We start from the raw sequence: 27,920 nt of genomic DNA on the forward strand, positions 1-27,920 counted from the left end.
CTTTTCTCTATCTAAATTTCACCACTTATCATATAATCATCCACATGTCTTCACACCATCTGTCATCTTTCATATTTTTTATAGCTGAATCCGTCAGAGTTTTAATTTGAATTTTTGTCTATCAGAGATTTTTATCTTGTCTTGGGCAGACAAATAGTGGTTTTCCAAAGATAAGAGTAATAATTTTAGCAACCTGTAGGAGATTTTATTTCTAATTCTTTTAGCTGCAGAGTTTCTGTGCTTAGTGGGCTGGTACCCAAGTATGGTTGGGAAAATCTGACAATGAAATGTCCATAATGCTATGGATTATGAACACAACTACTTGCAGCCAAAATCTACTGAGAGAGTTTAAACATTTATTTTCAAGGGACTCAAATTATGAAGTAACCAAAGCCAGCAGCTTTTGTTTAGGTTTAACTTATAAAGGAAACTTTATCTGCTGTATCCCATGTGTCACTTTGTTTAGAAGGATACTGCATGCAGGCTCCTTGGCACACTCCTATGACATAGTTTGTGTCCATCCGCAGTCAGGGAAAAGCTCCTCATAACAACARTGGTGCAGGCTCTGCCTCCTGGGAGCAGGAGCCGGCATCCTCTGGAGTGGGGCCTCTGGCAGACCCTGCACACGTGGAGCAAGGCAGGAGAAAATCATTGTACCCTCCTTTTTGCATCTGTATAAAAGTCACTCAGAACCTTACCATAGAAAACTGCTAATGAGACATCTCTTGATAGTAAGTAGCCCATATAGCCTACTATAATAGAAAAAAAAGTAAACTACCTTTCCTAGGAACTATTCAATCATCACACTGTTTTTTAAACTGCCTTCTCTACATGCCACCGTTGGCTTACTACAATATCCATCCCTTCTTCCTTCCTCACTTCTCCCCTGTACTGGCTCCCCCCTCCCCTAGGTATAGCTCACCTGACTCACCTTTTGCTTTCTGCTTTCCTATTCCAGCTAGCGCAAGCCATTGTGAAATACCTTTGCATTTCCCCATTGCTTCTGAGATATACTCAGGAAGAATTCCTATTAATATTCACATCATTAAATCACCGATCTGTTTCATACCTCTCTAAGGGTTCCTAAGTAAAATCTTGATAACAATTGGTCACTGGTTCACGGAGACCCCCTGCTTGACACTCTGCCCACATTTGTCTCATTTTTTCCCTTCTGTTTCCCCTATAGACTGCTTTCAACTATTGTCATTTATCTCATACTGCAAGGGTAATTTCCCTAAGGAAAGGACCGTTTYATTCTCTGCTGAACCAATGGCTCCTGGTGTATGCTCGGGGCTCCCTGAAAACCTGTTCGTAAAAATAGCAACAAGAAAAAGAGTTAATTTGATTCTTTCATTTAAAGCTTCCTTAATCACCACAACTTTTCTCTATGCTTATTAGGGGAGAGCATTCACATGCACAGAACACAGATGTGTCTGTGGGATTATTCTACATCAGTAGCATCTTCCGAAACTGATGATGCTACATTTTGGGCTATTTTTTCCTGTCTGTATGATGTAAAAGAACTGTAAATGTAGGTCAGCAACTGGACCATTTTATTTCATTCTCCAGCATATTTCATTCCATCATATTTGATCTTGATTTCTGACTTTATTTCCATTACTTTTGCTGGAAATATAATGGGAGCCCTCCATTGGCCCACAGAAAACCTAGAAGACCTATTTATTCCTTCATTTACACAAATGAAAGCTAGAATAATTATATTTGAGATCAGCGTAAACCCAGTATAAGGGTTTCTCTACACCATTTGTTTGTTTGTTTCCAATATTTTTAGCTTTTTAAATCAAACACTGCATTACTTTGAAACACAAAAACTCCTTTTCTTGCTTGGATTTTGTTGGTCTTTTATCTTGTTTTAATTAGGTCACTTGGGAAGTAACATAACTATTGCAGAAAAAGTTGTATCAGCCTGTGCTTTGCATAGTTCAGTCCTTTTGAATTAACCATACAAATTCAGACCCCCCCACACACTTACAGTGCATTATTCCACACTTGATACAACCTGCTTCTCTTAGTGTCCTTCATTATTTCAAGATTATCTTGACAGGAAGCAGCCTATGCCCTTGTAATATGCTGGCGGGTAGCAAGATGCACCTTTTCTCATGTATCTGCAATCCACCACAGCAGTCATGACCGGGGCTGTGTGTGATTCTGCAAAGTCCTAGAATACCTTGCCATTGAAATACAGTAATGAAAGCAAGATTTTTTTTTTTAAAAAAAGCCACTCTTAGCCGTAAAAAGCCATAACAAGGACTTTTACGTCCTGCTGCAAAGCAATTTCTGCTGAAAAAACAGAAATACAGAAAATATAACCTGGTCCTTCCTAGCACCCTTGTTTTACAGAACATTGTGCAAACAAGGGAAGGCTGTAGGGGCTCACGTTTGCTCACAAGGAACTCCCGATGACTAGTGTGTCAGAGAGGCAGAAAACGGGCCATGCAACCAAAGAGGAATACAGAAACATTGCCTGGATATGCGGGATATAATTAGGAAGGCCAAAGAACAGCAGGAGTTGAATATGAAGAATATGAAGGGAAAAAGGAAGGGTTTCTATAGCTACCTCAGCAGCAAAAGGAGGACCAGAGAGAATGTGGGCCTGGTGCCCAACTTGTTAGGTGACTTTGCAAGGAAAAGGCTGAGGTACCCAATGCCTTCATTGCCTTAGCAATGTCTGCTGCTCCCAGGCCTTTCRGGTCTCAATTTGGTAGCAAAGTCTGGCAGAGAGAGGTACGGCACTTAGGGTTAGCTAGATCAGCTGGACGTATTCAAGTCCACAGGACTTGACAGGCTGCGTCTGAAGGTGCTGAGGAAGCCGGGTTGATGTTAATGTGAGACTATTCTGTATGCCTGAAAAGTAGTGGTGATCAAGGGAGCAAAGGCTAGAGAAGCTAGTTGTTAAAACTATCTCCAAAAAGAGCAAGACAGTTCTGGGGAACTAGCAGATCACTATCCTCACCTCAGTCCTGAGAAACTCATGGAGCATGTTCTCATGGAAGTGATCATCAGGCACTGGAGTGATCGRGAACAGGCAGTGCAGATTTACCAAGCGCTTGACCAACTTGACTGCTYTCTAGGATGCAATGGCTTTCTCTGTGGATAAGCAGAAAGCACTGACTGACTTTCACCARGACTCTAAAAGGGCTTTTAATATAGCCTCCTAGCAGCCAAGGTGGGGAGGTGCAGATGCAGAATTAGAGCAAAGGCAATTTTGTGTACTTACTTTCACCCTCCACCGCTGTGGTAACTACTGCATAATAAATTTTGCAGTAATCTCTGATAGATGACTTTTGATAGTTTTCTAACTTTATAGCATCATTCAGGCTGTGGAATATTTAGTGGAATGGGCAATACAAATTGCAGTTCATATTCTGTAGTCATAATTATGGTTCAGTGAACACACGCTCATAAAAACTCTTTGCTTTATAGGGAGATGTTGATAGAAAAGTATTATGGAAGGTCAAGTACACTTTGTTATTTGAAAACAAAATTGCTTCAATATTTTGGAAAATTCTGAGGTTGACAAAATGGAAAGACAATGGGGAGTTTCTTAATGTGAGTTAAGAAGAATCTCCCAAGGACCTTTGAGACTACAGTTTACGGTATCTAACAGAGCACTGTTTGCTACAGGAGGTGATCTTTCTTCAGCTGAAACAGAAAAATGTGGAATATCACAATTATGAATGTGTGGTGCCGAAGAGGATATAATATTCAGAGGAACTTCAGATGGAGGTAACAGCATGATAAATACATGTAAACTGGATATAATGAATATTGTGTGTTTCCAGTGATATATAAAAAATGGAAAACTCTGTAACTGAGCATCGTAGCTAAACATTTCTCTGAAGCAATGACAATTCATTATGATTTGTAATTCGAAATGTTCAAGTCTTTAACATCTTTTGTAATGCCTACAGACAAATGTGCCTTATCAGTGCTAAAGCCTTTATTTGCTTTCAAGCTCAGGCTGTACAGCATTTAAGATTATTTTTCTAATACAATCTGCATTTAAACTAACACAGCACAATATACACTGACGTATATATTAGATATATAGTTAGAATTGTATCTGTAATGCCCATATTAACTGGTTGTGATCTGCCTTATACAAAAAACCAGAAAAATCTAATATGTTGCATAAAGAGCATTTGTAAAAARCTACATTAAAGTAGGCAATGCTATAGTACAGCCTTTAATTAATCCCTCCACTAGTGCAGCAATGTTTCTACTAGTAATTGCTTTAAAACTTCCTAAAAGATGGAACTTCAATCTCCTCCTCTGGAGGTTAGTCTAACATTTAATCCACATCATTATATGAAAATTTGTTCCCAACATTAAATCCAATTGTTCATCTTTTTCAGCTACATCACATTAGCCCTGGTTACGTATTTGCCCAACTTTTCAATAATCTTTGCTCTTCCGTGGGTTTCAGACATTTTAAATTCTCTAAGCTTCTCAATCATTAGCCAACAAAGCTCAATCTGATGAGTTCTCTAAATTTATTCCCTGCAGCCCTCCTGGTAATTTGCATTACTTTTGTCTGGACACTTCAGTTTGTTAATACATTTCTGGTAGTAACTGCACAGAATTGTAAAGAATGGGGCATGTCTTGAGCAGAGCTGAGACAAGTTCAACACAGCTCAGGAAAAAAGATGAATCAGTTGAGGTCATTTCTTGATTGCTCTGATGCTGAGAACCCTTTGGTGCTGATCTAAGTATTGATATAAAATAAAGTACATTGAATTAATTATTTAATTAATTTAATTTAATTTATTTTTAATTTAATTATTTAATTATAAATAAGAATTGTTTCAGGGGACCTGTTTGAGCAGAAAGGCTTAATGGAGCTCAGAAACTCACACAACAGGGTGCTCTGTGCCACTTGCCCCTGCCCTCCATCTCGCAGAACCCTGGAAACACACACAAGCRAAGTGTTGTGTGCCTGGGGAATCCACTTGCAGCTGATTTCTTCAGCTGATGCAGTGTAAAGCAAGCCTGAACTGGCAACAGGTTGTTGCTTCTAGTAGCCACAGAATCCCAACAGAAAAAATCAATTAGATGAATTGAATGTCCATGCACACTTCTGCTGAGCTAAACAGTGTTACCCAGCAGAARTACGGGCTCTACCAAGCCACGTGTGACATTGGCTAACCTCTGGCCCTTTGCCCGACACAACTGGCCGAAAGAAGCAATTTGCACCGATTCAGTTAGAGCCTCAGCCAGCAGCCTTGGATGATCAGAAACATTGTTCTGGCCTCCCAACACCCTGTATGCAGGCAGCAGAGCTGTCTGGCAGGCCAGGCAGGGAGTTTAGCCTTGCAACAGGCTGCATCGTGGCCCAGTCAAGCACATCTCTATCACAACCTACTCAACACGTGCACATATCAAGTCTACCCCTACCTGTCCTTGGTACAACTATCTTCTGGGCAGGGGATGTGAGCAGAAGGACGCTTCTAGAGACAAAGGCAATTGCATTGGCTATTGGTTTCCTTTCAGCTGAATCCAGTTAGGAACCATGGGGAAGTCAGTGCTTGCTCTCATTTGTAAATATTCCTGAAAGAATAATATTTGCCTGTTGATATGKTCTACAGTTTCAGCTATCTCTAAGCTTTACCTGACCAGCAGCTCTGCTGCAGTGTGACTATTCTGCTGTGTGGAGAGACAGTGACCTGCTGCAGGACCCATGCTGGGGTGGAACTACAGAGCTTTCTCCAAAAAAGAGAGAAGAGAACCTAGTGGGAGGAGTGAGGAGACTATGTTAGGAAGGGCCCTCACCTAACAGCCTCAATAACCGGAGCCAAGCAGCATCAAAACAGGTTAGTATTTTGACACCACCAGTGTTCTTGTCTGCGAGTGCTAGCTAAGACAGAGGGCTGAATTCCTAAGATAGAAACACCGCACAGCATGAATGCCAATTATTAAAATAATCAGCATTTATATAGCCTCCAATTCAGAACACGGAGGAAAGACACAATCTGTCACGCTATTGCTATATTTCAGGAAGTTAAAAAAGACACTGTAGAAGTTGTTATGAAACTCACCCTTTATATTTCAATACTATAGTTTTAAAAAGCAGCTCTGTTTTTCTTACAAAAAATGAAATCATATTTATTGCATTTTGATTCCTTACTATTTCCCTAGAAGATGACAGAGTATTTAAATAAACTTKAAAAAAGAAGCAAATGTGATGTTTAATGCCTCAAAATGCATTAACAAAAGCAGACAGGATTCCTTATATATTCTGATATACCCACTGGCATTACATTTTTGAGCTTCTGTGCATTTACATTTTTGAGGGCTATGCTTCCCTCTTTATTTTTTTAGAAAATAAATCAACAGTGCTTTGCACTTCATATTTAATGATGAGAATGAAAATCAGCTCCTTCCTCTGCCTCAAGGATAAGGGGAAGAAACAAAAAAGTCTGTAAAGTCACAGCAATACAGAACTTAATCAGACTCTGAAATCGCTAACTATATTTAAGATTTATTCTTTTATATTTTGACTGTATCAGTGATATATACACATTTACACTTTCTCTGGATATGMTGGTGAGTAGTAGGCCTGATATTGCTACGGAAGCCACCACTTTGAGAAGCACTTTCAATGGGAATCTTACCCTCACTATAAAGTATCTCATTCTATTTCTCCATGCCCTTGAAACACTTTCTGCTCTTAAAAGATATGGCTTTTGAAAGATGACATACTTTTATCCATATCTAGCTTACCCTACGATCCTTTTGCTTCCCATTTTAAATCAGAATATTTAATTAGCTACTGTGTCTTAAGAAGGTAGTATTTTATCATCTTTTTGTTTCATTTCCTGTCTAATCCTTTACTATACAGTGCTCAGAAAGTTCTGCTCATGAAACGCTGTATAGAATAAGTAGTGTGAATTGTGAATTTTTTATATCTTGTTATATGGCAAAATGGAATCAAACCCACTGGAATCAAGCACTAATTCCTTATCATAGAATCATAGAGTCATAGAATCATAGAATCAGTAAGGTTGGAAGGGACCTCTGGAGAACATCTAGTCCAACCTTCCTGCTCAAGCAGGGTCACCTAGAGCATGGTAGGCAGGGTTGCATCCAGGCAGGCCTTGAAGATCTTCAGAGAAGGAGACTCCACAACCTCTCTGGGCAACCTGGTCCAGTGCTCCGTCACTCTCCCAGGGAAGAAATTCCCCCTCACGTCCAGGCAGAACTTCCTGTGCTTCAATTTCTGCCCATTGCCTCTTGTCCTGTCACAYRGGACAACTGAAAAGAGTTTGTCCCTGTCCCCCTGACACCCTCCTTTCAGATGCTTATCCACRTTRATCAGATCCCCCCTCARTCTTCTCTTCTCCAGGCTGAACAGGCCCAGCTCCTCMTAGGKCAGGTGCTCCAGCCCTCGGATCATCTTCGTRGCCCTACWCTGGACTCTCTCYAGTAGAATGGTTTTAAAATCATTGTGACTGCAATGYAGAAGTTGAAAACTCCATGCCTTTGTGGACCAGTCCTCAAGTCATACTTCAGATTTGCAAGATAGTAAAATTAGATATCTATTGACAAGACATTAGCTGAACAGAAAGTTCTGTTGAATTTTGCCTCTGCACAGGCTAAATTTGGCTTGGGAGATGGCAGTGAGTGAAGGCCTATACAAAGCTTAATGTTTCCTTGGCAGGATGTTGATTTTTAGGCCCCTCCAGCCCTCTCAGATGAATGGACTCAAAACACCTCCCAGTGCTGCCCATTTGTAAGTGYGTGGGAAGGGAGCCATCAGCAAGACCTCAGCTTCAACCCACGTTCACTTCCCCAGGAGAGCTGAATAATGATGATACAACCAAAAACACATAATCTAACACTTTAAAACTGTTCTACAACAACTGAAAGTTTTGTTTCCTCAAAAACACAAGAAATATAGAACATTCAGGTTTTACTGAAGGAATGTATTCACCATTTTTTTAAAGGACTTACTAATTCKGAGTTCCGGATTAATAAGGAAATTTCAGCTAACACTCAGCCTTCTGCCATATAATACCAAACCAGTCAGAAAATATGGGTGAAATCCTGTCTCCATTTAAGCCAAATGGAATTTTACCACTGCATTTAGTGGACTTCAGTGGACCCAGGAAAAGTCCATGATCACGTAAGTTCTTCAGCTAACTTTAAATCTTAAGCAGTGATTTAAGAGATAACTTTGGATAATTCCAAACAAACAATAAAAAGTGGATTTTTCATAAAATTAATGTCACAGTAACTAAAAAGATTACTTTTCAYGGGATAAAATTAAGAACTATTCTTATATTAATAGCAAATTATGAGTATTTCCTAAAATATTTTTATAGAGGTTTTCAGAAGTAAACAAAAACTTGCTAAAAAAGCTTTACATGGTACATCATTATGCTAATTAATTTCACTTATTTTCATAATTTTCCTGCATCCTTTATAGATTTGAACAAACTTTCCTATGTTTGAATTATATATATTGAATTATATATAGGAAATTTTCCTATAGAATTCCACACTGTTAAAATCCCTCTTGCTGTTGTATATTTGAAACACATTTATGTTCCTACAGATAATCAACGTGTTGCTTTTTCATAAAGTATTTATACATTGAAAAAATCCTATTAGTTCTAGTACTRCTACTGTATATTTTAGTTTTAAAAGGAAATTCTACTCATAGCATGCAGGGCTCTTCAGCTCTTACTAATGCTTCATAAGGATGTCTTACAGCAATAACTTTCAATCAAGTATTTACTATGTCTGKTTTTTTTGGAAAAAATATTGACGCTCTTGTTGTTTATGAGCATTAGTATTCTWAYCCAGCATATCAGAGAATCAYAGAATSGGTAAGGTTGGAAGGGACCTCTGGAGATCATCTAGTCCAACCTCCCTGCTCAGCAGGGTCACCTAGAGCATGGTAGRCAGGGTTGCATCCAGGCGGGCCTTCAAGATCTCCAGAGAAGGAGACTCCACAACCTCTCTGGGCAACTTGTGCCAGTGCTCCGTCACTCTCACAGTGAAGAAATTCCTCCTCATATTCAGGCGGAACTTCCTGTGGTTCAATTTTTGCCTATATATAGATATTATATTAAATATATAATATATAATAAATATATATTTTAAATACATATAAATAAATATAAAATCTAAATATAARCATATATTTTAAATACAYTTTCAGTCTACTGATACGCTGGCTAAGAAGTTTCGCTGATATAATAAGGAGATAGGAATGGTCTGTGAAGTCAGTGATCCATGAACATTCTCCATACAAGTTTTAACCTATCAGAGAGGAGACATTATATTGAGTCAACCCTTCTATTTGTGAAGTGGTGAAAGACACCGCACACATATATAGGGTCTGTCTTTTTATCACAATTATATCTTCCTGTATTTTATTGATTTGTTCATAGTGTAACAATTCAAAGACCATCTGGCCATTGTACTCTGGAGTGAAATCTGACTGCACTCCAGAACTGGAAAAGGAACTTGGATTATTTTGTTGGGGGATGTTCTTCTGTGTTACATCAGTCTGCTTAAGAAATKAATGGCTTTAATTCTGTGAAGAAATATTTCCTCTTCTGTTACAAAAATGTCATTATTTTACCTTACCCAAAATCTGTGTCAGAAATATACTTTATTTCCAAACATGTTATCAATCTGAGCCAAATCATGATTTCTTAAATCAGTAGAGTAAATTGGAGTTTTACTATGGAAAAACAAAGTAAAATCTTCAGGATTTGGCTGAGCTGTTATAAAGATTCTTCTAAACAAATGAATGTGGGGTACATCAAATAAATCCCTCTTCTCCAAGTAGGAATACATTGGTAGAATTCACTGGAATTTTATAACAAATTCAGAACTCGGAAACAATCTCACTGAAGTCAATGTGATTTGCACCATTAAGTTCAGTGGAAGCAAGGCTTCTACAATTTATTYTTTCATTCTGCTTTATCACAGGAGAGGAACAAAACATGCAGCAACCGTTTATGTATTTTTTTTTAAATCCTAATCTATAAAGACCGTGTAGTCGTTCAAAAAGAAAAGGTCAAAAATAGTCAGGGGTTTTGTCATACTGAGACTAAATAAAAATAATATTTGCAAAATCCATAAAAAATGCAGTCTGTACTGTTTTATCATGAATATACTACTGTTTTTGTACAAGACTTTGGAATGTTGCAGTCATTTACAGTTGTCACAAAAGTGGCAGACAAAGGCATATCTCACAGCCYRAGTAGTGAAGTTACAGAGCATCCTRTTTTTAATTCTGAAACTGTTATAACTCAAAATCTATTTAGAACTCAAAAATAGCACGTGCTTCAGAAGAAAGAAGTATTGTATTTCAGAAGAAAGAAGTATTGTCAGAGAAGCAATCCTTGAAAATATATGACAGTTTCACTTTTAGATTATAATCTGCTATGGATAAAACCATGACTATTATTTCCTTGCAACAGATCAAAAAGTTCCTAACTAGACTCATTGGGTATTTTTCTCATTTCTCAAAATTCTCATTTTTCATTTTCTCAAAATTTTCTCTGCTTCTAACACTACACTGAATACTGTACTGAACAGTATGAACAGTATGTATCATGGAAGTCTCCACTTGGCCTCTTTCTCCTCTGCATTACCAGCATGTTTCTGATTCTCCTTGAARTTCGTAGAGTAGAAGGTAAATTGACTAAGTCAATCCTTATATTCAAGAAGTAGTGAAAGCCAATACCTGTGTCTACACAGAGTTTCTCTTTTTATCTCAGGTTAGTAAGAAGTCCCTTTTTTAAAAACATTTTCCTGTTAGAGACAGATACATACTGACCACGGTYAGAGGGTCAGATTGGACTGACCGAATGAGAGAAACATAACTAAATACAGTATAATATTTTCAAGGAAAAAAAAAAGTGCAAACCAATCTATTAACTCTGAGAATCATTAAAAAGATCRATTTTTCTCAGAGACCTAATGACCAGTGCTGATAAGGACAAAGACAATACATCTCTTTCAACAAGCATGATACATGAGTCGTCGATCTAGGGAAGGATTCTGAAATCATCTTCTCAGGGGAATGGGAGGGATTGGAAATCTATTTGCCCTGGTGGGTACAACTGTCATAAGCAAGACAATCACTGAAGACTTAGCATGCTCAGAAAAGCTTGTGACTGAATACCAAAATCCTTCCCTGAAGAAGGTACTACAGTCATGAGGGATTACTCAGGTAAATGGGGCATATCACTTAGGTAAGTAAGGGTACTGCCAGAAGTCTCTGAACGGGAACAGAAAATACAGCATCTATAAACCAGGTCTATTTTCTCATACACTATTTATTATCTGCCATAACAGATAGGTAGCTAATATRTTATCTACTATTTCTCAAAATGCAGATCTGCTGATTGGCAAGCCTGGGCATCAAAGACAGGATCTGTGCAAAACTGGTTTGTTGAGTTTATTTCGGTCTGCCTTTGGTTTATGACTTTTTGACTTCAGTGAACTTGTCACCTGTGATCAGAGACTGATGTGATGGATATTGTGTAGTTATGACTTTGGCCCTTTCTTCAGGTAGGTTCTCAGAAGGCTTAAGGAGTTATGCAGCCTTCCCCAACCAAMATTTCACCTTGCTGTCCACTCAGCTCTGGTAGCTGGTATTACAAGACACCTCTCAGTATCCCCCAAGGGACATAACAACATTGTGAATTAATTTAAACTAGCAGTTCAATCTCTACAAACTTGTGACAAACAAGTGAAATTACATGGTCAAGCAATGACAGACTTGTACTAATGCTCTTTCAAACACCTAAGTTAACAAAAAGATCTTTTCAAGAAAGGCTTAATATTCATTGAATGTCTGATAAATATAATAGTTGGTGTTGATCTTGTATTAATGTTCATCTAACTTCTTCCACTAGGTGTCAGACTATGGGGGAAAAGGAGGAAAGAAAAGAAGATACATTTTCCTGTTATTGACCTTCTTTAATGGAAAGCTTCTTTGTTACAATGTCTGTATTGATACAACTCTTCATGAAAATTTATTTACTTTCCAATGGGTACTTTGTGCTGATTAGGTGAGAAAGAATTACCTTCTTTCCTGCTATTTATAACACGGCTAATGCTTTTCTTAAGTGTAAATAGCTCCTTATTTATCTTCAGATGCTTTCCTTGATAGGGACAAAGTCAGGAAAAATAAAGGTCTTCATTGCTTTTTCTACTACAAATTAAAAATGCAGGGCTATTTCCTAYAAATGGTTCTATTCACCCAGGTATTCTTATATGCATGGGTCATATTTTTCATATAAAGGATGTTGCCTGCAATTTTGCTTCAAGATTAACAATAAAAGGATCCATCCATTATTCAGTTAACTTAAATACTAACGTATTTCTAAGAAGAATGTGGCTTAAAAAAGTGTAGCACAGTTTCTAGTTTTATTTCAGTGCCATGCTGTATAACTGCCCTTCAGTTCATAGTAGTTCAACTTCCAGGATAGCTGTGATTTGGAAAATGTTTGAAATCACAGAAATGATCASGTAGTTCTTTTTCCCTCTCCTGTTCTGCACTGGGGTGCTAGCTCTTTGCCCCATAAACACACATTTTCTAATACAGCCCTTACAACAGCTATTGCTTTGTCATATTACAAAATGAATGCATTAATTTCAATAATTTACAAAGCCCTTAAGACACGAAAACACAAAACCTTCCTGTTTTGCTTATATAGTGCTTTTTCAACCTCTGATACACATCGGTATTTGCAGGAACACTGTGTACCACACATTTAGAAGAAAAGCATCAGCTTTACAACTGATTTCTGTTGTAGAAATGCAGTTATTTGCTTAAATTTTGTGGAAATTTCCTCAAGTATTTGGCATAAGGAGCAAGTGTTTTTTGTTTCTTTCTTGTAACTGCAATGTATTACTCTGTTTCTCTTAGCTAGTCTAATACACTAAAACTACAATGAACCCATCTGCATTTAGCTTTTAAATATGAAAATATTTTCATCATTGCCATCTGGCTCTTCACTAAGTTCTGATAACAGTAGTAATGACACATTTGTAATGGGATGTCCCAGTGCAATTCTATAAATTTAGGAAAAAAARAAAACATAATGGAAGCATGAGACRGATTTAGCAGYGAAAGTGTGCTTACCTTCATATGTTCCACTTTCCAAGAGAGCACCACTTTTCTCCAATTCCATAAAATCTTCAACTGTGATGAAAATATAGTCCACACCAGGGACCTCTCCCTCCTTATGTGGCCTTGTGGTGCCTATTAATAAATGGAAAGACATAGTCAAGCACAAGAACTAAAAGTAGAATAAACTTTTGGAACATTTTGGAGAATTTATAGAGTAAACTAAATGTTTATACAATATAACATATGCCATATTTTCCTTTTGAGGATGTCTTTCAAAGGCATATAGCTACATCTGTAGAAGCTGAGCTCTATTATCAGATGYATCTGTAAGGATGAGCTAGATGTTATTTGGGCTCAGGTTATCTAGCCTGACTAATGGAAATKCATCATACTGCTATTCTTTTATTCTGTGACCCTCACTGAGATGAGGCATTCATATGTAATATTAGTCTTTGTTTGAGGTGTATTTTCTACAGCTCTGTCTACAGTTTTGTCTACAAATATTCTGTTTCATGCTCTTTTACATGTTTGTTTATTATATAGAATAATAAATCTAGGAGTAAATTTGTAAGAGTTATATTCACACAGCTTGTTTCAGTGCCTAAAGTGGACTTAAATGCCATTACAAATGGATATGTTTAAGCAAGTGAGTGATTCAGATCTGCTAACCATGCTGTCGGATTGCAAAGGTGCTTAAATTTAGTCATTGGCTCTATTGTCATCTCTGGATGACAAAATTCCCTAATTGCTAACAGACAGTATTTCACACACATCCAGAAGTGAATTCACCTTAGCTAGGAGAAGTTCAGATGTTAAAACACTGAAGCATCTAAATTTGACCAAAGTTCCTAGAGTGGCCCAATTTGTTGAGTTCAGGCTATTCCTACTTTGACYGAAAGCATGAAATCATAGAATCGGTAAGGTTGGAAGGGACCTCTGGAGATCATCTAGTCCAACCTCCCTGCTCAGCAGGGTCACCTASAGCATGGTAGRCAGGGTTGCATCCAGGCGGGCCTTGAAGATCTCCAGAGAAGGAGACTCCACCACCTCTCTGGGCAACCTGGTCCAGTGCTCCATCACTCTCCCAGGGAAGAAATTCCCCCTCACGGTCAGGTGGAACTTCCTGTGCTTCAATTTCTGCCCATTGCCTCTTGTTCTGTCACATATGACAACTGAAAAGAGTTTGTCCCCATCCYCTTGACACCCTCCCTTCAGGTACTTGTACACATTGATCAGATCCCCCCTCAGTCTTCTCTTCCCCAGGCTGAAGAGGCCCAGCTCTCGCAGCCGTTCCTYATAGGGCAGGTGCTCCAGCCCTCTGATCATCTTCGTAGCCCTATGCTGGACTCTCCCCAGTAGCTCCAGTCTCTCTTGTCCTGGGGAGCCCAGAACTGGACACAATACATCACAAAACTACATTTGGAAATGAGAAACCAGACTTTTAAGTCCTCATTGGCCTCAGAGAAACATCTTAATTAATTCTTTATCAATATTGTAGTGATTACATCACACTCTTCAGGTTTGGTTTCAAGATCATTAATATTGGGAACTGGCTAAAAAATAGGTCTTTCCCTTCCTGAACAAATGTTTTAACATTATGATATTGTGCAAAAGGATGCTGCCTCTTTCTTAGTTATTCACTCACTACCTTAAACACTGCACTGTGAATCCTATATTATGCAGTATTGGTTCAGGCATCTATTCAAGTCACCTATCACAGGACTCATTTCATCTACCTTTTGATGTCTATTCTGCAGACATATGCAATTAACCAYGATGAGTCATCTTGCATGTGATTCTGTGTAAAATTAAAAAAATTAAGTGTAGTCATCTACAAGTATGATATGTGTCCAAACTCCTATTAAAGTCAATAGAGATCTCATCAATGGTGTAAGGAAGAGAACTACTCAGCTGACTAGCCACTAAGAGCTCAATTCTGTTGGCCATATATTGATGTCTAGTGCTATTTGAGGTACCTTGGAGATCTCAGAATTCCTCATGAGGCTAGCAGATGTGACAAAGGACAAGCGGGAACCCATACCCTTCTGCAACTGAGCTGGAAGCTAGGCAAGGCATTTCAAGTAGCACTAGATTCCTGTATTTAGGCAACTGAATCAAGCCCTAAAATGTAGGTATCTTAATTTCATACGGAATCCCTCCCTTCAGCTAGATCTAGTGGAGACTTTGGTGAGATGAACAGCACATTAGAATTGCCARTTTGTCCTGATGACAGAAAGGAGCCATAATGAACTTCAGTCCCATGCCTCCAGTAATTCCACCATCAGGAATACAGTTGGATAAATCTGTAAGACACTTTCTTTTACTGGTCTGATTTTGATTCCTTTTTCATTTCATTGCAACATTTAAAAGTAAAACTCTTCCTATTTGGCAGCTGATTTCTGAGTATTTCGTATTTACAGAGATGACTTTTTTAGGACAATTACTATCGTGTTTCAGGAAGGATATGGTTCTATTTCCAAAACACTCAGGCATTTGGGTGTCCATAAGCAGGCTGAATTTACTCCCCATGGAAAATATGACCAATAGGGGTCGAGCTGCATCCTCAAAGATATCAAACTCTTGTGATAACTGCTCAGAAGCACAGGAATTCTGTCAAGCCCTCTGAGCTCCCATGAGCTCTTTTAACAGCACAGGCATCTGATATTTCATCCTCATGCTCTCTTGTGAGGAATTTCTGACTCCTCTCTATCAGGAAGTTTTTCTTCCCAAAGCCTATTGGCAGGAGTTGTATCTCTTGGTACATCAAGGTTATGTTGTTTCTAGACAGAGCATCAGGAAGAAGACTGCACATTAGTAAGTATAACTTACTGTTTCTRCAGTAATTTTTTATGTGGCAAATTGGGATTACCAATATATAACAATTTTTGAGGAACCCAGACATAAATATAGGCAAAACAAAATGTAGAAGTTAGCCATGCTTTGAATGGAAAATTATCATGGAGTGGCTTTTAAATTCTCAATCTCTTTCTGAAATTGGACGTCAAAGACCAGACCTGTCTGTCCTCAGGGGTATGACTTAGTCATGTTCTTTCAAATATGGAGTATATATGAGAATGTGCTCATATGCCTTGCACTATGAAYCGAACATTCTGTCTAATTTGTTTTCCCTAGTTCAAATTAAATGCATGTTTCAAATGTAGACTAACTGAATCCTTAACACATAGAGCTTAACTCTAGCTTAACTCTAGTCTGTTCTCCATTCAACTTGTATATCACCATCCCTATGTGTAAAGAAGTCATGARATCCCTTGCATTTAGTTTGGGTAATGTAAATATTATCTTGTTCTATTACACTGTGAGATTTGTTGAGATTTTCAACTATTWTTGATAGTTCCCTATTCTGCTTTAAGATGAAAACAATAGATTTTTGTGGCAAAACAGAAAGAACAAAAACTTCACTTTAGTATTACTCGTGTACTGCTGTACAGCAGCTTACTAATTTAGTCTCCTTGAGTTTCCCATCTATTTTCCTACATGACTAAATAGCTAGTGGTGATTCCACAGTATGTCTTTTTCCATTTTTCTTGCCCCATAGATTAAGTAGAAATCACAGAATGGAGATGAGAAATCATTTCTGATGCTATCTGAATTGAAATTGGAAAATTATGCAAATGAACATTTTTAAGGAAGAACAGATTTTCTAGAAAATTTCTTGCCAGTTCTACCTGTACCTGATATGTCTACCCTACAATGCCATAAGGTAATATTGTCACTCACATGGGTGACACAAACTGTTCCACACTGTTTTCATAAAATCCTTAAGTAGTCTGCTCCATGAGGTCTATAAGGTATGAACCTCTATACAGCATCCCTAAGGTTGTACTTTGTAAGGTAGCAACCCCTATAAAGTATACCTAGGGTTGTATCCTATAAGCTATCAACCACTTCCTTCCTCCAGAAAATGGGAGTTAAGAGCAAACTACAGTAACAAGTTGCACATATTCAGGGTGACTCTTTCCCCAAGTACAGTAGTGTCCATCCCTACCAGAACTTTATAGCCTTTGGTAAAATTTTCCTGAATTTCATTTCCCTCCTGCATCTGTTCTCATTCCCTCAGCCTGGAGGACCTGAGWTATTGCAAATGATTAAAATTCCCTGGCTAATAGACACACAGTAATAATAGGCTGTTTTACTACTTCACTCTGGACAAAGTGAGTTGCTGTTGTCTGTTTCCTTTATATCTTTCTGTAAGCACTATAGCAATGTGAAGGTGATAAAATGTTAATATTTAGARGCAATTAATGAAGAATTTTAAATATCCTTCAAGATTTGAACACTGAACATTTGAGCATTGCCTTATATATAGGCATCTTGCAGATCATGGGCATTTTTTCTCTTTCACTGCTTTTAAATTAAAGTAGAATTACTATTCTCAGTAGATCTGGCCTTCTAACTATCTATCTGGCCTCTAACTATATTCATATTAAAGAACAGGCCTAAAAGCCACCATTATTCAAGAATTAAAACAAAAGATTGATTCCAAGCCTTATGTTTTTACAGCAATACAACATATCTTATTACAGAGGAATAAGGTTGAACAAGACATACTTGCTACTGCTTACAATGTTTAGTCTTTTATTAATGTAAAATGAACATAGGAACCTAGTTACCATTTTGTTACCATGGTAACATAGGAAAAATAATCTTTGAATTCCATAATGAAAGAACATGATACTTTTAGATCTTGCAGGATAAAAGCCAGCGTGGTATATTTGCACTATGTATATTTATGGCAATGGCAATCTATTGTTCCTGTTAAACAGAAGATATGCAAAGAATAGCTTACTGGTAACCATGACTGAGCCACGAGAAGTGTGTGCTGTCACACCTGTAGGTGCTTTAGAAACTGAGGCACTTGGTCCACAAAATCTGGACTGACTCTGACTCTCTCTGCCTTCACGAGGATGAGTGCTTACAGCATTTCATAGCATAGGCCTTCAGGAGCTTCTTTTTACCTACAAGCCTGACAACAGCATCAACATTAATGGCATGCAATCTTTCCACAGTGGTTTCAAGGTAAATTTCACTGACTTTTTRTATCTGCTTCTATCTGTCAGTGAAGAAGAAGAGTGAGTCACCCAGGGGCATGGAGGAGCAGTCTAGGAGAGACCTTGGCTACAAGACTTTCAGTTAAAAGCAGCTTTAAGCTCCTTATTTTGCTCCTTAAACCTTTTTTCCTTGACTAGTTCTGAACTGGCCATCATTTCACTAATTCTGTCACTCAAAAAAATTCAGTTCTGATCACCTTAGTTTTTAAAGACATTTACAGTTTGACAGACAAAACTATGCCATGGCAAAGGATCTTGCATATGATCAGAAAACTTAATCTGAAATGATAAACCAGGATCTAAAGCAAACCACATCACTTGGCCYAGTGAGGTATCGTAAATCCAAAAGGCTAAACTGTTTTCACAGCAATGTTACATGCAGAGCTATGAATATCTGAAAACATACATAGCAAAGAAATAGAAGAAGATACGAAGGAAGAACAAGTTTTAATAATGCTCATGATAAAGTCACCCTCATTTTCAATTCTGATAGTAAGAAAGTATGTTAAGGTATTTCATGGCTTTTAATATTCCAATACCAGAGGTTAATCTTGACTGTGATGATTATATAAAGGCAGTGCGCAATTGCATTGTTCATCTATTTGCTCTCATATAAAACACTGAGGTCATTCCCTGAGTGACTACTCCATCTGTATTTATTATAACTTTAGAATGAGTACCTGCTACAATTTAGGGATACTTAAACTATGTGGCACATGTTTTCAAAAAAAGACCTTTGCTGCTTGTTTCTTCTTCTCCACCAAAAGAGAAATAGGACATACCATATTTCAGTGCAGGCTTTCCAAGTTTAATGGCTTGTTATATGATGACACTATGCTTCTGGAGAGGAAAAAGGTGGTGTTTATATGAACAGCCTTTGAAAGTGTATTTTTCTTTTAAATGAACATAAGGGACTCAGGGGGTATAAATTCAGACATCTAAGAAATCTTTGCAATAAACAAGAAAGGGAATGTGTTAATTTAATAGCAATAAAGTATTTCTGAAACACTGCTAATATGAGTTTATGAAACAGTTACTAACATTTATCATTTTAGCTTTACATTGACTACTAGAGCCCACTGGAAAAACTCTTCGGTTCAAGAAGAGTTCAATCCAAATTTCTTAGTAAAAAAATTTAGAATTGYTAACACTGGAAAAACTCCACTGAAAAGCTCCAAAACTAATTTATATAGGTAGGAGAATAGGCACAATTGGTACAYCAGGAATTTATATGTCTATTTTTTTAAATCTCAGTCAGTATCTAAGTATATAATTTCAACATATTACTTAGTGCTTATATATGAACAAGAGACTCAGTTTGACTTCCACAAATATTTCTGCTTCTCAGAAACACTGCGTTTTCATAGTCTTTGCCTCACTGCTGCTTTCAAGAAAGGTGCTCTCTCAATATTTATTTTATTRCTAACTCCATGTAGTTATGCATGATAGGAAGACAAACACATTTATTTAAGTGATACGATTGGAATATGAATGTTAATTAAACCCCCCAGAACTATGGCTTCAGAAAGATAGTAAATACTAGATGGTGTTCTATACTTAGTACAATACACATATTTTCAAGAACATTTCACCTTGCACAGTAAATAACCCATGTCTTATGGTCTTTGGCTGCTTTACAAAGGTCGTATTACATTCCTAGTGTTCCTGTGCAGTCTATATGGTGCGCAGAAAAGTAGAAATAAAGGCCTTMGTTCCTACGGTCCAGTACCTACTCACAAACTTTATGCAGAGGTTTAAATGCTCTGAGCTTCTAGGCATATTATAAATATCTATATTAACCTTCTTCATTGCAAGTTAGGCGCAAACATGACATACCTCTTTTTTATCCAAACATCTTCACTATTATTTAGCTGTATTTACATTTAGATCTAGTAGCACTAATCACAGATTGATTCCTATTGCACTAGGTAAGTACAAAAACGGAGGCATGTTTTTGCCACAAGCTTTGTAAAAACCTACCACCCTTTTGYATAATGACTATTCCTCAATTCATTTTTCCAAACATATCAAAGAAAATAGGACCTTAATGTGCTTATTTGTTCCACAGGTAACATGAACATAAAGACAAAAAGATGCTTAATATACAAGGCCACTTTACTACACATCCTATAGTCAATTTGTTCTGTAATTCTGTATTGTACAACAGYTTGCTGTGGAAAGCAGTATGCCAGGCTGTCATACATTACAATAGCTAGAGGGATCCCTCCTGCAGACACAGACTGCTAATCTTTAATAAACTTCAGCTGAGCCCTTCAAGGTCATAACCTTGTGCACATTTTGCCTCGGAAAATTTCGGCAGTGTTTAATTAGCTCTTTTGTTTGTTTGCCAAATTATTCAGGGACAATACTACTGTGAGGAACTAGAATATATGGAATATTACACCTATCTTGTCAAATTACTAACTGCATAAAACAGAGAAACACCACCTTCATCTTGATCTACTGAATTCCCAGCTGAAGAGAATACTAAACATCGTTTTCAAGTAAAGTGATTTTAGATGTACTACAAGCCAGGAAGCTCCAAGTGTTTATGATATTTCTTGTAACAACAACATAAAACACAATGCCATAAGCCCCTTCTTGCCAAGCGTCATGAAAACCAAGGTTTCTTTCATATTTTTAATTACGCAGTACCAGAAATTTCTCTGATGCATTCCTATAAAAAATAATTTCAGAAGCAGAGGACCAAATCCCAGATTCCTGAAAACATTTTTCAGGGGGAAATAGTTTCCAGCTCCATTAATAAGGAGGGTGCTAGCAAATGTATTTCTGAAGAAGAGCTCCAGGTTAATTATTCCAAACCCCACTAGCAAAGCAGCTAAATTCTCCACAATGAAGCAAAGCCAGGCACTTAGCAGTTGCTGCATTGTGAGACTGCACCACTATAAATAATGTTACAGCTTCCATGGAGCGATAAATCAGACACTATTTGGAAAAAAAAAGTGTTTCTTTTTTTCTATCTCCAGAATTTTCTGATCCAAGCTTTTGTAGAAAGGGAAACACACTTGATCACACTTCACCACAGAACTATTACTTTCATTAGTGGGTGATTAATAAAATAAGTTTTAAAATAAGATTAATAAAATAAGGATGAATAGTAAAATACATTTTCCATTCCCTGTATACCATTAATATATTTTGATTTTAGTAGAAATAATAGATGAATTAGATGACTCAATCCAGTGTCCACTGAAGTCAGTTGGAAGTTTTTCACTGCGTGGGCAATGGATTTGGATCATAATAAAACAAACTCTTAAATAAAAAAGCCTAATCCTTACTATTGATAGTTTCTAATGTACATTGGGATCAATGTGATTAAGTTTATCATGTTTTGATCTTTCCTAAAGAAGTAAAATGTAAGATTGTAAAACATAGTTTTAAGGGACTCTATGCTATTTTGACCTCCCAGGTTCTATAATATCTTAAAATTCCTGGGACAATGTATTTTATACTTTATAGTGCAAAGGAGTTGTAGTAACTTCCTGATTTGAGACCTACTATACATAGAGTAAGAGATAAGCATGCCCTTTATTTGGAGAGAACATGTATTCAGTATGTCGTTCTTTAAAATGTCACTTCTTCAAAACTTGAGGCATGTGCATTAGATAAACTAGATAAACTCCTGCCTAGTGGTTAGCAGGGTTATTACACTCCAGATTTACATAGTCTTTGAAACACCTCTTTTCAGATTAAATATATATTCAGTAGCTTCCTATTAAACACAATCTGAGTTTTCTATTTGTTTTCTGTTTTCCATGCAATGTGATTGACACTGTACAATATACATAAAAACAGCTCCAAAGATCATTTATATTTTGCAAAAATTAGTCATATTAGAGCTGAATAGCAAAATAAAATCAGGAGATGGGACTGACAATAGTTTTGGTTGTGGAGTGCTGGTGGTAGGAAGGAAGGTGGGTTTTTTTGGTAAATTATGAAGTGTAAAGCTAATAAATAATTAGGAGAAGATGACAGGAACCAGCAAGGCCACTGGGGGACAAGGAATATAGCACCCAAGATCTATCAGCTGAGATAGAAATTTGAAAAGTTTTCTATAAAATGCACTATGATATATCCAGAGCTACCCATTACACCAGCTGAGGATCAGATCTATTGCACTTGCATGCTGTTATCTTGGGACAGGCACTGATACACTGGATGTTTCTTCTGCAAAGCCATATGACTCATTGACCAGTAATCACAGTGTGAATTGGGTCACTTTCCTGCTGCTGGTGAATTCCTCATTAGGTCTGCAGAGAACTTAAAGAACGACTCTGACCCAGCAGTAAGCCTATCTGTAGAAGTTTCATTGCCAGGACAGCTTTGGGCAAATAAAGTATCTTTTATTGTTATTGCCAGGAGTACTTTTTAAAATGCTAYGTTAATATACTTCAGAGATAAAAGCCAGTAAGAGAGAAGTGTGAATACTTTGTGTCAAATTATGCATGGAAGATTGCAGAAGATACTTGTAAAAACAATCAGAAAATTTGTTGTTAATGTAGATTTCATAAAAATTTAAAATGTTATCTAAATAATTCCTGGAAAATCTGAAACTTGGTAATTATGGGTATTCTTTTGGCATTTAGGAATGCAGTCCATATAGAGGTTAGCTAAGTGCCTGATGTGATGTTCAGTACTTTTAAACTGAAAAAGATGAAAAAAAGAGCAAAATCAGGTATGAATCATTCCAGATTMTGCACTATTGTCTCATTTTTTTTCAAAGCTAATTGCAAAGCAGCTCTGCAGAGAAGGACCTGGGAGTCCTAGTGGACTCCCAGCTGGTAACGTGCCCATGTGGCCAAGAAAGCCAGTGGTCTCCTGGGGTACGTTGGGAAGAGTGTTGCCAGCAGGTYGAGGGAGGTGATCCTGCTCCTCTCCTCAACCCTGGGGAAGCCTCATCTCGAGTCCTGTGTCCAGTTCTRGGCTCCCCAGGACAAGAGAGACMTGGAGCTACTGGAGAGAGTCCAGYGTAGGGCTACGAAGGTGATCAGAGGGCTGGAGCAYCTGCCCTATGAGGAACGGCTGTGAGAGCTGGGTCTGTTTAGCCTGGGGAAGAGAAGACTGAGGGGGTCTGACAAATTCTTTTCAGTTGTCCCGTGTGACAGGACAAGAGGCAATRGGCAGAAACTGAAGCACAGGAAGTTCCACCTGAACATTAGAAAAAACTTTTTTAGTTAAGCATTCTGTGTGATTCTGTGAACCTAACAGAAAGCTCTATAATACATTGGGATTTCCTTCATAAAACATGTTAATGTCTTAGCAAATGTCTCTGCGGTGTTTCCCACTTTCTCAGTATCAGTTTATCTTTCTGGCTTATTGTAAAATAAAATACTATGATCAGGGAGATATAAAAGAAAGCAGTAAATTGCTCTAAAGAGACATCTCTGAACCAGAATTTGAAAATCCACTCATGGAATACCCAAGATATGCAAATCCAAGGTTATTTTCTGTACATGTCTTAAAGACATTTAGTGTTGCTCTTCCATGGATTTCAACTCTTTCAGGTACACTAAAATATGATGACACATCTGCACCCCCTTTTGAAGTTTAGACACTGACTCCCACTGCACAGAGATTTGTTTACACCCACACATACTTTTAGTCCAATGATAAACAACAAGATTTTAAATAGAAGTGAATATATGTGCACAAGGGAACTATCCGAGGAAACAAGCCATGGATTAGGGCATGGTGAGAGAAACATGCTTGCATGAGCATTTATGTTTTCATATATTCCTCCAGAYTTATAAAAGCTTCCAACTAATGAGATCTAGACAGAGATATTTGATGTTACTAATAAAATAAAGATACAGCTAATTACATGCAAAATGCCTTCTACAACTAGAACAGCTTAATTAGAAGATGGTTTCTTAAGATCTATGGAAGACCAAAGCCTTTTCTGGGAAATATCTGATTTTTTCCTGCAGCTCTTCAAGAAGAAAGATAATGTAGTTAAAGAATTGCTTGTATAGTAGGCTGTAGGCATTTTTAAGTCTTCTAAGCAGTTAGGTATTACACACAAATTTCTGTCTAGTGCTAGCAACTCTGTTATTCCTATTGAAGATCCAAGTGGTTGTACGCTAAGTTACCAGTGGAAATATTACAAAACAAGATTTGGTATAGTTTGTTAAAATAAACTATGATCACAAAATATGTATTTACGGCTGCATGTTATTATATTGTACTTTCAAACATCACGGAAACACATTGCAGCTGGAATAAGGGTCAACAGTACCAATGTCAACAGCAGAACCTACTTTTTGACTGGTCAATTTTTTTAACATTACAAACCAACTGTTATGGATGATTTTTGTTAGGCTACTTGTACATGCTATTACAGAGAATTTAAGAATCTACTTAAATTATACACTGACCCTAAAGTACATTGGAAGTATTCYGCACTACCTGCTATAATAACTTTTAAACTGAAAAATATAGCTAACCTTATTCACTCTAAATTCATTCTTATGGAGCCAGCCATACTGTATAATGTCTACTTAACAGCGTATTTTAAAAGTATAAGCTAAACTGTTAGCAGTTGCTACTAAATCACTCAAAATATTTATTAATTAATTTTGTTTTATTCAACCCAGTCCTACTTTGAGATGCATTAAAAGACAACTGTTGCAAAGACTACCATAGAAACTGTCCACAGATGGATTCCCAAGCCAAAATCACCTCAGTTGTTTTGGAAGTCTATGTTAATAATACAAGAAAGTTAATGAATTAATAGTATGGAATAATAATAGGATTTTAAAGAATACACACTGATTAGGGTAAATAACATACAGAAAGATGAGGGAAGTTTACACTTAAAATAGGGAACCTAGTTGATACATATGAATGATAAAAATCAATACTTAGAATGGGATGACCTTTCAACACAAGTCTAAGATTCAGTTTTCATAATTTTCACAGTTACGTCTTAATCTACRTCAGAACAGTATCTATCCAATAAGACATGGGAGCATGTCAAGAGCTCATCTCTTCAGAATCAAAAAGTACTTCGGAAAACTACAAGAATGGCCAAAGAGAGTTGCAAATTATTAGGTTTTCTCCATTTTCTTGTCCATAGATGGCTCGAATAGTTGTAGTCCTTAGCTTTCATCCCAGAAGTTGACACCTATAGCCAAATCTCTGCCCCATTCACCAGGCAGGTGGATTAAACCTCAGTTTAGTGACAAAACACCTTCATATGTAATAGCACACACTGTTGTACTCATTTTGAATGAACAGAGTTCAAAGAATTGTGTGGCTGTACAATATTGTATGTAACATCACCAGAAGCTTCACAACTAAAACTCCTAATGGCCAACTGCCATCCAGACACCACAGCAAAAGATGAGAAGAGATGCAGGTAACTGTATTGACTCAGTAGGGATCCCATCAATATYAGACTGGATTTCTAATATTGTGTGAGATCCCACAACATACTGCAGGAATGCTTTGAGCAAATTTGAGAATTCATGCTGTGTGCTGCTTCCAACAGCAGCTCATGCTTTGTCCATCCATGGAGAAGTAGACTTCCGACATGAAAGTCACAGGCTATCAAATGCGGCACCTCTCACATACACGACATAACAAGCACATGTTTTCTAGGCTGCTTCTAGAGTAACAGAAAGCATCTTTTCCCCTCCCTCTTCCTCTTAGTTTCATTGCAAAGAGCAAAAGTAGGATATACACAACAGTTATGTAGACTCCTTGGTAAAAGCTTTTCTGTTCCTCTTCTTCATTGACTGTTTCTCATAGACGATAAATTTTTGACTGAACTATGAACTTATGCAGTAAATTCCAGGGAAATACAATAGTTCAGTACTTCTAAACTACGTTTTAAAACAGTGATACAGAAAATACACTCTCCTCCTTTGAGAGAAATGAACCCATTGTCAGAGCACTTTTACTATGCTATTCAGAAATGTATTTTGAGAACATCTTAGTTTTTATACTAAATGATTTCCCCCAGAACATGACCCCCTACAAAAAATCCCAACTACTTGAAACAGATTTCTTTCCATCACTTATGAAAAAAAGCTATTCTCAGCTTAGTTCACATTAACAAAAAAAAAAAAAAAATCCCCATTCCTCAATAATGAATTGCCTAAATTATTTTTACAGGAATCATTATTTTATAGTATATTCACAGGCATTAAAATGCCTACTGCAGATTTAGGTATTGTGACTATCTTCAAGTTTCTAAAAGAAATAAAAAAAAMCCTGTTCATTCTTCTTCTGAAGATAAAAAAAAGCTTAGATTTAACTTCAAAGGAGTCAAATATAGTGAAGGTGAGGAAAGAAATGTCACATGTAATTTTGAATGCAGGTAATCCCACTGCTATTCTTATCTCCTACACATATTAATTCTGAAGTGTAACTACAGCATTAGTGAAGGTCATTTTGTAAAGTATAAACACTCCAAATAATGGACAATTTAATTTTTCCAGTGGAACACAAAAGCAGAAGGTTACATATGGACAGAGGAGGGCTTGGGACAACCCAGAAGACTTCGATCTSACAGCGTGACTTTGATACCTTTCTGTATTCAGCAGTGCAGAAAGAAACATTATTGCTGAGTGGCAAGGTTTACTCTGGTTGAATAATTAAAGTTGCTGACTTTCATCTATAGTGAAACTTTCTAATCATTTTCTAATATGATGAGTTCTAATAATCAACCCTGATTCAATTCACTAGTCACTAGAGATGACTTAATTTCACTCATTTTCCATCAAACAAGCAAGAACTGGTTGTTGCCTCTGCTGCAGACTTTCGATAACTTAGTAAATTAAAAGTACCTATATGAAACTAAGGCATGTGCAATTATACTACTTTTATTTTTGTGGAAATAATTTGTAGTTCTAATAGTATCAAAGATTTGAATTGCATSAAATGACTATTTTTAGGATAGTCAATGATTTTACCTCCCCAACCACCAGAGAATGTGAATATTTCTTATATTAGAATTTACTAATGTGCATTTCATTCCTTTTAATCATCTTAGCATTTCTGTTTCTTCAAAGTTCCGTTCATGAACTCTGCATTGCTATGCACAGTACAGCTATTGCTTTTCTTCGTACTAATCATTTCTCTGCTGCAAATCTATATGCCTTTTTTTTTCCTGGCATCACAGGCTGTTGATACAGTGGTCCCTTTATCTTAGTATGTAGAAGTGTAACTGTATTAAACAGTGGTAATCTATGGTGAATTTTTCAATTTACTGAAAGTGGTGTACATGATATACATATCTTCTCTGATAAATAGCTGCTTCTGTTAATTTAAATCTTCACTTGTCATGAAGCATGGCTAATGTTCACACACTACATTTTTAGAAATCTTTGTGCCAAACTAGCTTGTCATTAGCTGAGCTGTGGTCTGAATGGTTTCTCTTCAAAAGAAAGCAACTTCATGAAACAAATACAACACAATCTGTATTTTTTTACTGTCTATGTGTTCTTATTTCCATTACACATAGTAGCCCTAATAGACCTAAATCACTGTTTTTTGAGTATGATTTTGATTGCCTGAGGACTGGAAGAAAGCCAGTGTCACTCCAGTCTTCAAAAAGGGCAAGAAGGAGGACCCRGGCAACTATAGGYCRGTCAGCCTCACCTCCATCCCTGCAAAGGTGAYGGAACAGCTCGTTCTGAATGTCATCTCCAGGCATATGGAGGAAAAGAAGGYGATCAGGAGTAGCCAGCATGGATTCATCAAGGGGA

At 37.2% G+C, this 27,920-nt stretch overlaps 1 protein-coding gene across 3 annotated transcripts in view; it reads right to left on the minus strand.

Moving 5' to 3' along the window:
- The window catches only part of MAGI2 (membrane associated guanylate kinase, WW and PDZ domain containing 2), a 575,799-nt gene that overhangs the window by 293,529 nt on the left and 254,350 nt on the right, over positions 1-27,920 (minus strand). For all 3 annotated transcript variants that reach the window (XM_085298788.1, XM_085298783.1, XM_085298773.1), the window contains exon 3: positions 13,133-13,252. In XM_085298788.1, the coding sequence (XP_085154914.1) occupies positions 13,133-13,252 (120 nt within the window). The remainder of the gene's footprint in view (positions 1-13,132; positions 13,253-27,920) is intronic.

The sequence above is a fragment of the Rhea americana genome, unplaced genomic scaffold, assembly GCF_003343005.1.
Source record: "Rhea americana isolate MKP2758 unplaced genomic scaffold, rheAme1 scaffold_1, whole genome shotgun sequence".
Classification (NCBI taxonomy): Eukaryota; Metazoa; Chordata; class Aves; order Rheiformes; family Rheidae; genus Rhea; species Rhea americana.